This window comes from Dioscorea cayenensis, chromosome 8 (genome assembly GCF_009730915.1).
Source record: "Dioscorea cayenensis subsp. rotundata cultivar TDr96_F1 chromosome 8, TDr96_F1_v2_PseudoChromosome.rev07_lg8_w22 25.fasta, whole genome shotgun sequence".
NCBI classification, from domain to species: Eukaryota; Viridiplantae; Streptophyta; class Magnoliopsida; order Dioscoreales; family Dioscoreaceae; genus Dioscorea; species Dioscorea cayenensis.
This window is the reverse complement of record NC_052478.1, coordinates 21,720,263-21,731,655: the sequence shown is the minus strand read 5'-3', so window position 1 is coordinate 21,731,655 and position 11,393 is coordinate 21,720,263. Positions and strand designations below refer to the sequence as shown.

Below are 11,393 nucleotides of genomic sequence, written 5' to 3'. Positions count from 1 at the left end.
GAATGATCGGGATCCGAATGGAAGTCTGGCCGGTTCGTTTCGACTCTTGTAGCACTTATAAATACCCACCTCATTTTATATTTGATATATAGAAAAGAAGAAAGAAAGAGAGAAATAAAGAAGAAAGAAGAAGAATGACTAATTCTTGGGGTTTTTGGGTGTTTGGTAATCTTTCTTGGCTCTCTATTCTTATTACTTTTTTACATTTATAACTATATATATTCTTAACACGTTATACGGCTGAATTTGCTCATATGATTTTAATTTTTCTTTGATTTCATCTAATATATATATATATATATGTGGAAGTCCGATTTCTAACTTTTGAATGCGAGGAAGGATCGGCGGATAATATAATACTACCAAACCATACATTTTATTGATACAGATAATACATAAAAGATTTTCTTAGAAGCGTACATAAAAACATACTGATCACTAAAGCCACTAAGGCTAATATTAGCCGATACTTTTAAAATAAACAAGAAAAAGCGATAATATTATTATTACAATGAGGCTTTCCATCAAATCAGTAGCGAGCATCGTCTTCTTGGCGACCCTCCAGGTCCAGTGATCGTTGACAAAAGTCGGTAAAAACATCATCAGGCCTTTTTTCTCTTCTCATGGCCCCTTCTCTACGCTCCATGGTGCCGGGGTTTCTCAGAAATCATGACTCGGTAGAGCTTTTCTCCGTCGATGACTCGTGCCGACTTTTTCTCCGTCGACCTCCTATTTTTCTTCTCTCCACTATTTTGCTTCTGCTTCCCTTTTAACTTATAATCACTTTTCAAAGCAAATTTTAATTCCCAATGCTGTCTGCGATAATTACGGCGTATTATGAGTGATACCGTATACATGAATCGTATGCGTGAGCGATCTTTGTATATATGAATAGTGTTATACATGAGGCAGATCCGTATATATGAGCGATATAGATGCTTTTTATATTTTATTCTATACTCTCTATTCTAATTACATGTATATTATTATTTTGAAGAAAAATGGCAAATATCAAAAGGAAATTTGAGGGCACCTTCAGATCTAGGGGAGCGATTATATATCCACCGGAGCCTCGATATGTCAAAGCTCCATCCTAAAAGCGAGAAACTGAGTAAAACTATGCCATGACTAATAGCAATGAGCCTAGTGATAATAAATAGAGGCCTTAATATTTGTATAAGAAGCGTCATATTGATGATGGCGAAGAATGAATACTTGACCATCAGAGGATCCACACGAGGTTCGTGGGTTATACTGAAAGAAGTTTCGAACATCTCGGGAGATAGTCTACTCGCGCAAAGCACGCAATGATTGGTCGAGCCTCGGGTTTTCAAAGATTTTTAAAATGCGAGGAATATAATTCCAGCCTATTTAAAAATTGTTTTCGATGACTTTCGTCTGCAATGGAAGACAGTGGTCGAGAAGGAATGATGTTCGAGAAAACATTCTGACGTTTCACGCCGAAATGTTATATTACAACAACGATATAGAAAGAATTTTACAAAAATTCTGAATTAATTTCTTGTCTCCTATGGGCGGAGCAAAACGAATAGAGTGTTGATCAGAATCATCGATCTCGACCATCTGGATCGGCGACTGCGCGAAATTAATTTTGGGCAGAAAGATAGGGCGTGGTCAGCGGTGCTAGTTTTTAAAAACCCGCGGTGGAGCGAGAGAGTATGGTGGTCGAGGACCTGCTGGCGGTCGTGGTGGGGGCCGAAATAATATCGGACCACGCGATAACAGAATCGATGTACACATTGACGCAACAAAGCCAGCAAGATGGGGTTAGAGAGCGAAAGAAAGATCGTCTAGTCGTTGTGTGCGGAAGGTCGTTGGTCGAAATTTCAGGACCCTACATGTTTGTCCACTCTACTGCAAGAATCGGCCAAAAGCAAGAAAGGTAAAGATATTGAGACAAAATTTTCTATGTAGCAACCCCATGGTTGAGTCGATTAGGGATAATTATAAATAATTTAAATGTAATCGAAAATACATATTTAGATATGTTAGATTTCCTTATAGACTAGTTTGTAATATATCTTTATGTTTTTATTAAATTATGTTTTTTCTTTTTGTTTTGTTAGAATATGGTCATGATGAATCGTTATTGATTCGGGACAATGCGTACTATTTTTGACAAGAAAAATATATTTTATATCCTTATCGATGAGAGAAAGGCAGTGTATAGCTACAATAGCGGGGTCATCGGACACGGTTGAAGGATTCGGAGAAGCGGCGTTGATGTTGCTAAATGGAGCATCCTTGCGGATGAAAAATGCTCTATATTCCCCTAAGTCTAGGAGGAAACCTTTTAAGCTTTAAAGATATACGTCTCGATGGATATCATTTAGAGGGCGGTTGATAAGGAAGAAAAGAATATCTTTTATATTACACGAGTTGTTTCATGCCAAAAAGCGTGTGCTTGAAAAGCTTTCTCAGTATATCCTCGGGATTATATTTTACACGTATTAAAGTGATGGAATCACATCACGGTGATAACTTAGGAAGGTTAATGACCCGAGATATTTAAAAATATGGCATGAAAGACTTGGACATCCCAAAGATGCTATTATGTTGCATGCGGATTATTACTAGTTCTCGTGGGACACTCACTGAAGGGATTATAAAATCCTAACACGTAATGAATATGCGTATTCGGCATGTTCGATGGGAAAGCTAATAACGGACCTTCACATACAAAAGTGACTGGTGAATCTCCTAAATTTTTAGAAAGAATACGAGGAGACATTTGTGGACGATACATCCGATCGTATGGACCATTTAGGTATTTTATGGTTTTAATCGATCGTCGACTAGATGGTCCCATGTTTCATGTCTACAAGGAATGTAGCATTTGCGAGGTTATTGGCACAAGATTATCGGGGCTTAAAAGCACAATTTCCGATTATCACATAAAGATAATTAGCTCTTGATAATCTTTGGTGAATTTTCATCAAAATCATTTTATGATTATTGTATGGCGGTTGGAATACATGTTGAGCGTCCAGGTAGCTCGATGTCACATACCCAAAATGGGTTGGCGGAGTCATTAATTAAAAGACTCCAGTTATTGCTAGATCGATGTTATTAAGGACGAAGCGCCTCAAGTGCGTGAGGGGTCAGTAGCTATTTTGCATCTTCTATGACTGTCTGGGATCCGACCCATTTGCATGTAATTTATATTCGCACATCGACTTGTTATGGGTAAAAGGCACGATATTTCATATATAAGAATATTTGGTTTGTGCGATGTATATGTGCGATACCACCGCCCAAATAAATGCAAAATGGGTCCATGACCTTGAGACTTGGTATATATGTTGGTTATGATTCCCCTTGATTATACGATATTTAGAGACCATTAACGTGGGGATGTATTCTTTGCAAGATTTGCAGATTATCGTTTTTGATGAAGTCGCATCTTCCCACTGCGTTAGGGGAGAAATGATTACTCGAAAATGAGCGAAAAGAAATTGAATGGAATGCATCACGATTACATACATATGATCCTCGATGCCGATGAATGTGAACTTGAAGTTCGAAGGATCATTAAATTGCGAAAATATTGCGAATGAAATACTCGATGCGTTAACTTTGATACTAAAATGGTAACTCAAATCATATATACCCATTTCGCGAATGCTCCTACTGAGAATTGAGATTCCTAAGAATCCATTGAAAAGAAAATCGAAAGTAGAAAATAAACCACGACAAAAGCGTGGAAGACCAATTGGTGCGAAAAGATTCGAGCTCCTAGAAAAGGAAGCGAGAAAAAAATAAAGAAAAGGATCTCCCATGTAAAGAGGAGAGGAAATTTTAAAAACCCTCGGAACAAGTTAATGAAGAATCGATGGGGGATGATATTTACGAAAATGTTGAAAAATTCAATTTGCTATGTAGATGATGGTGAAAGATTGAATCGGCATGAGGCCAAAATAAATGATATATTCATCTACGATGTGGCTACGAGATATAGAAATAAATCGATAATGATCCGAGCCGCGATCCGATCGAAGAATGTCGACAAAGAAAATGATTGGCCAAAATGGAAAGAAAGCTATCCAGGTGAGCTAAATTCTCTATCAAAAGCGTGAGGTGTTTGGGCCGATAGTGCGACACCGGAAAGGGATAAAACCGATCGGTTATAAATGGGTGTTTGTGAGAAAAAAAGAAATGAAAATAATCAAATTATGAGATCTAAAAGCAAGGCTGGTTGCTTTCGAGGTTTTTCTCGAATGCATGGTATTGATTATGAAGAGACATACTCTCACTGTAATGGATGGAATTACTTTTTCGATTTTTTTAATTGCCATGGCGTGAGTAATAAATTAGATATGCGATTGATGGATGTTGTCACGACATATCCGTATGGATTACTGAAAATGACATATATATGAAAAATCCACGAAGGATATAGAAAAAAACAAACATTACTGAAATAATCATCATTTATACTCTATTAAATTACGGAGATCTCTTTATGGGTTAAAAACAATCTGAGCCGGATGTGGTATAACAGTCTCAGATGAATATCTTATAAAGAAGGGATACCAAAATAATAATATATGTCCATGTGTGTTTATTAAAAGTTATACTAACGGTTTTGTTGTGATAGCAGTATATGTGGATGATTTAAATCTTGTAGGCACTCCTTACGAAAATTGCAGATCTGCACGTCATATCCGAAAAAGAATTTGAAATGAAAGATTTGGGAAAGACCAAATTACATCTAGGTATACTAAATCGAGCACTTATACTCGGGAATATTTGTGCATCGATCAACCCTATCTGAGAAAAGGTCTTTGAAGAGATTCGATATGGAGAAGGCTTTATCCATCTGAAGATGCATGATGGTCGTCCAGAACTCTTGATGTTGAGAAAGATCCATTTCGCCCATGCGGAAGAAGGAGAGATCATTCTTGGTCCGGAAACTCCATATTTAAGTGCTAATCGAGTGCATTAATGTATCTTACGGAATAATACCGAGACCGAGATATACTTTTGCGATAGAATCTTCTAGCGAGATACTGGGTTCTACAGCGGCGAAGACATCTGGAAAGGAGTAAAAAGATGTGCTCACGTTATTTACGAGGAACTACGGATCTGGGTTTATTCTATCGACAGAATCTTCATCCAACCTCACGGGTTTTCTTGCGATCTCTGGGTATCCATCGATCCTCGCAAAGGCGATCTCGGGACTGGATACATGTTTTCTTACTGATGGATACAGACTATCTCGTGGCGTTCCATGAAAACAAACTCTTCGACTACTTCATCAAATCATCGTTTGAAATTCTAGCTCTTCATGAAGCAAGTCGTGAATGCCTGATGGTTACGATCTATGATTGGGCGTATCTGATACGTCCTGCAAATTACCATCGAGTAATAACAAATGCTACGAGTAATTTTATGAAGACAACAATGCTTGTATTTCTCAAATACAAGGAGGTTATATTAAAGGTGACGAGCGAAACATATATCACCAAAAATTTTTCTACACTCGTGATCTCCGCAGGAAAGGCGTTATAGAGTTCGAAAAGATTGATCGATTGAGAATCAGGGTCGATCTATTCACAAAATCACTTCTAAGTGCGTTACTCAGAACTTATATACAAAAATCGGGATGAGAAGACTTAAGGATGTAAGTACTTGATATGAGTTAAAAAGTTATTTATTTGAGGACCGTACTCTTTTCCCTTCGCCCGAGGTTTTTGTCCCAATGGGTTTTTCAGAGCGAGGTTTTTAATGAAGCGAGTAACCCTCAGAATGTGCGAGGATAGTGTACTTTTTTCCTTAGCTAGGTTTTTATCACTCGGGTTTTTCTATCAAGGTTTTAACAGGCGTATCCTTTTGCAGTCAGTAGGCGTCGAGGGTGTTATAAACAAATATTATTAATGGATCTCATTTGTGAATTTGATTTCATGTAGCGATAGGCATTACTATAGCAACTTCTGGATATTCCTGTAGTAGCAGCACCATGTGTAGCGACGCCCCATGTGGTGCTCATGTGCAGTGCCGATGCATTCTACTATTCCACCAACGGGAGTATTTTTGGACCGTCGGATCGAATCGATCCTGGCCGTTCATTCAACTCTTGTAACCCTATAAATACCCCCTCATTTTGTATACTTTGGAATATATATAGAAGAGAAAGAAAAAAGAGAAATAAAAGAAGAAAGAAGAACTTAATTCTTCAGGGTTTTTGGGTTTTTGGTAAATACTCTGGCTCTCTATTCTTATTACTATCTTTACATTTATAACATATATATTCTTAACAGTTTAGTCTTTCTCCCACTTTTTTATATCTAGGGACATTGCTATGAACTTCTCTAAAGTCCTTATTCTCATATATATATATATATATATATATAGATATATAATGTATTCTGGGGATACTCCTATAATAATGTCCTCAAAATTTATAAAGGTAGGGAGATAATGAGAAAGAGAGAGATAGACATAAATAGGGTGATGAACAGTACTTATAACAGTGAAAAATACTGTAGAAAACTCAACCTCATATATAGATATATATATATGGCATTTTGCAAGATTTAAGTAATCGCTCGCTTTTATGAGTCAATGAGTATATTATAAGTCTTTTTAGACAAAAAAACCTAAATAATGGAAAGAAAAAAAATACAATAAATAAATAATAAATAAGACAGGGACCTGATCGAAAATGGCAATGGGAATTGCCAGCGTGGCAACAGCATTGGGCGCATCCACTATACCTGAGATCCTCCCTTCACAAGGGCAGCAAGACAGCAGCAAATACACCTACACATCAGATTAAATCAATCACAGCCGTTAATTAAAGCCTCGTGATTAACAACAAAGTGTGTCTTAACCTGTTCCTTGGAGTAGCCGAAGCGAGACAGGTAGTGAATAGCATTGAGAACAGCCCGTTTATAAGCAACGGTTGCATCAAGGAAGTGCTGTTGACCAGACTCATCCACACTGATCCCTTCAAACACCAACCATTCTGAGAAACGTGGCTCCACCGGACCAGGTTCAAAGATTGGGTTCACGTGCAGTGGTGTTGGTCCCATCGGTGTAAGATACTCCCTCATTCCTTCCCTTATTATTTCACACCTGCCACCAAAATTATCATAATTAATTAAATAAATAATTAATTAATTAATAGTCACACATGATTAGTTAATTAATGGGTAATTTTTTTTATATTTATTTTGGGTCCAAATTTCAATTTGAATCAAAATGGTTCACAACTTTCAATTTTGTTTTACTGAGCGGTTACCTGCGAGATTTCAGCCTATTTTTTATGATGTGTATGCCAGAAATTGTTTGTCATCATATTTATGACACTGTTTGCTTAGCTGATAATTCTATTTCATCTACTAACAGAGAATTTCTAGCATCACATCATCAAAAATAGACCAGAATCTATAGATGATCCTAAAGTGAAATATAATTGAAATTGAATAATTATTTTGATTCAAATTGGAGTTTGATGACCCATTTAAAAATTTACCCATTAATTATTTCGTGAACGTAAAAAACCAATGACAAACTTTGGTATCATTTGAGGAGCTTGAAATAACTAATGATGTTAACAAGAGAAGAAAGACTAAGATCAGTTGATAGAGTTGAGCAAATGCTTACTTGAGTTCAAGGAATCCACTCATTTCTATTGCTCCACAGAATGAAACTTCACCATCACCCTGAGAGAAGTGCATGTCACCTGTACTTAGATTCGCGCCGTCGACAAACACTGGAAGGTATACTTTTGAACCTCTACTGAGGTTTTTGATATCACAATTTCCGCCATTTTCTCTTCCCGGTATCGTCCTTGCAGCCTCATTCGCAATCTTTTCCCATTCAGAGCTTCCTTCTTTGATCTACATCATTGCATTTGTTGTCATAACTATCAGTTTGCCATTCAATTTACTGCAATTCATTGTGCTTGCATTTTATAGTACTCTAAAAGATTAGTGTTTTAAATCTGTGTTATTTACCATTCCAAGGAGGCAATTTTTAGCAGTTGGTAAACTTGCTAGTGGCCGTTGGTGCAAGACTTCACATAACTTCAATGACTGATGGCCTTCCTTCACTAATTTCCTTTCCCTTTCATTCCATATGTTTAGAAGTTCATGTGATGGTGCAGTTCCAATTACACCAGGATGAGTTAAGCCCGGAAACCGTACTCCTGTCGAACAAAAGAGTGTTCGTTACACCTAAAGAAATTATTCTACTGAGACTGATTTAGCGAAAGGATGAGATGTGCATTCATACCAGGAATTTGAGGAGAGTATGCATATACTCCCTCAAAATACCAAATAGCTTTTGTTGCTGCTGGGAAATGATCGGTTAAAAACCCACCGCCATTCTCTCGGGTCAAATGTTGCAGTATAACCCCATTCATCTCCTGGAAGAGGGCCCAAGTCGCAGATTTCAACAGCAAGAAGATCACCAGGCTTGGCTGGAATGCCTTCCTTGTCTACAACTTTAATTGGACCACTTAGATAGTGTGTCTGCAAGGACACTCATCACTGGTTATATGCAATTTGTACAACTTAGAAGCGCAATTACATTAAAAAACAATAAGAAAATCCAGTTTGCTCATGCTTGGTGTTGACTCTGCTAGATCATGTTACTGCTTTTAATCTGAAGTAATGAAAATTAAGAAAGGAACAAATCATCTAATAAATCAATAGCCTCACAAGAAGCTAGTTATTGCAAAATGATTCAAAATTTAAACCTATCTGCAAGTGCAACCATCACCGGAAAAAATTAATGTTTTGCTACTTCCTATGTTTCATTTATTCACAATAATCCTCAATGCATTATTGTTCAGTAAACTTTGTGGTCAAGAGACTCCTCTTTTTCCTCCACAGGAAAAATAGCGCAAGGGAAACGAGCACAAGAATGAAAATTATTTCATTGTGTAGAATAAAGCGACGAACATAACATGGATAAAACAAATGAAAAAGGAAAACTTTCCCTTTCTTGGTCTTTTAGTCATTTATATTTAGGCAGAAACTAAAGTCTAATTCTAAGAAGAACAAAAGAGAGACATCAATTAGTAGCTAGCGAATTCACATAGAACAACTCCACTTACGCCTGCGAGATCCAAGGACTTAATATCCATGGCAGAGTTGTTATCTCCAACAGAACCTCCGCTGCAGTCCATCATTTCCACCCTGAAGACCTCATTTTCAGTGATGTCTATAACCGGAGGTATGTCCGGGTGCCATCGGTTATGGCAGGGAAGCTTCTGCTCCCATGGTTTCTTCTTCAAATCTATAGGGATCACCTTTCTTAGAGTTGACGGAGCCATGGCCGTTGCTCACAGAGTATGATCTACTCTTAATGAAATGACATACTATATAGGAACAATTCAACAAGGGATTATCCTCATGGTACCAAAATAAAGTCCAATTTGAACCAAACATTTGGCTGGATATCAAAGTGGTTCTCTGTTGTATTTATCTCCAAGGTGACATTCAACAAAGAATCTTGTGTGCCGATAAACAATGTCTCTGTTGTACTTATCTCCAAGGTGACATTCAACAAAGAATCTTGCACGTCGATAAACAATGTCAATGCCTTTGGCCTTATTTGGTCCATGATATCCTTGAGTAATTCATCAAGATTTTTCGCAATTTATAACAATACAAAGTTCAAATAGCATCACTTTGTGAAACTTTTGCTACAATATGATTTTAGTAATCTATTGATGTTTTCTATAATAATTCAAACTACAAGATTAACAGTTGGAAGTCCCCAATGCTATTTATCATCCAATCATGTGAATCAAAAACCATAAACATAATTCAAACAACAGAGACTTCCTTTATTCAATGATCAATTTGAAGCACTGATCTATCATATATTTCATTTCCTTATTGTAATTTAAAAGATAGGTATATAGGCAAATCAAAATATAAAAATTGACCTTTTTTTCTTTCTCTTAAATCAATTCTCATTCCTCTCTTCAATCAAAAAATACACACTCATTGAATTCCTATCAAACTGATAGAAGATGAAGCTTGAACTCACAATAAAAAGGTTCAAGAACTAGATATTAAACATCAATGAATTCACATCCAAAATTGCATCAAAATGAAACTTGAACTCACAATGAAAGCAAGATATCAATGCATCAAAAAAATTTAATTAATTTACTTTTTCACTTTCCCTTCAATCCAAACAAGCCCTAATTGAATTGGCACAAAACTAAAAGACAATTGAATGAATCCAGAGCTGAAACTGAAAGAAGATGAGGATTGAACTCACAATAGAGAGGTCCAAGAACTTGATATCCATGGCAGAGTCATTGTCAGCAATAGAGCCCCCAGTCCAGTCCACCATCTCCACTCTGAAGAGCTCCCCTTCAGTGACATCTACAACTGGGGGTATATCTGGATGCCATCTGTTATGGAGAGGAAGCTTGTGCTCCCATGGCTTCTTCTTCACATCAATAGGAACTACAAGTCTTGGAGTAGTTGAAGGAGGCATGGCTTCTTCTGCTCCAGTGTTGAAGCTCTGACAATGGCAATGGAAATGGTAGGAAGGGAAGACATCAATGGAGGTCTAGGGGGTCCCCATTGATAGGACCCATGATAGGCCTACCATTGGAAGCACTGGTTTTGATCTTTTGCAAAGGTTGTTTTCAATTTATTTATTTATTTATTTGTCATCCTCAGGAGGGAAGATGGTGGGAAATTTGCTTTTGTCTTTATAAATATATATATATATATATATACATGGTAATACCAACGTCCACAAGCAATGTGTATATATATATATATTTATATATATATATTTATATATATATATGATATATATATATATATATATCTCGAGGGAGCGATGCGATGTGGGAAGGCCAGTGACGCTGGCACGTCGCGCTTCACTGCATGAGGACGTGAGGTTTGATCCCGGGTCGCTTTTCCCAAAGCAACGCCCTTATCTGAAGCCCAAGGCCCAGCATTAGGTCAGACGATGTATATATATATCTATGTATATATTTATTATGTGTATATATACAGGGGACCAGTCTACTAAAAATGTCTTATAGATAATAATTTTATAAATGTTCTTATATCAACTATTGAATTTGAATCCAACGATCGCAGACTTAACTCTTCTCAATTCAGTATAACTCTCAACCACTGTTTTTTTGTTACTGTGGCATGCCCCCCTCTTTTCACCTTTGTCTATGTTATTCTTTTTTGTTTTCTCTACGAAATGTTCACAAATTCGCCAAATTCTATCTCTTCTCTCATTAAATCTAACACCCCGGATGGAGTATGTAGGTATATACCTTTTTATTTTGTTTTTAAATAAATATGTTATTTAAAATTATCAAAAAATTTGTGCTCCAATAGAAGATTAATGGAAGCCCTTGATACTTTACATCATTT

General features: G+C 36.8%; 1 protein-coding gene across 1 annotated transcript in view; it reads right to left on the bottom strand.

The window, feature by feature from the left end:
• The window catches only part of LOC120266437 (formamidase-like), a 27,752-nt gene extending 17,135 nt beyond the window's left edge, over window positions 1-10,617 (bottom strand). The window contains 7 exon segments of the mRNA XM_039274064.1: window positions 6,676-6,783; window positions 6,855-7,098; window positions 7,630-7,865; window positions 7,983-8,173; window positions 8,260-8,359; window positions 8,361-8,498; window positions 10,264-10,617. Coding sequence (XP_039129998.1) covers window positions 6,676-6,783; window positions 6,855-7,098; window positions 7,630-7,865; window positions 7,983-8,173; window positions 8,260-8,359; window positions 8,361-8,498; window positions 10,264-10,485 — 1,239 coding nt within the window. The 5' untranslated portion in view covers window positions 10,486-10,617.
• Between the last annotated feature and the right edge of the window lie 776 nt (window positions 10,618-11,393).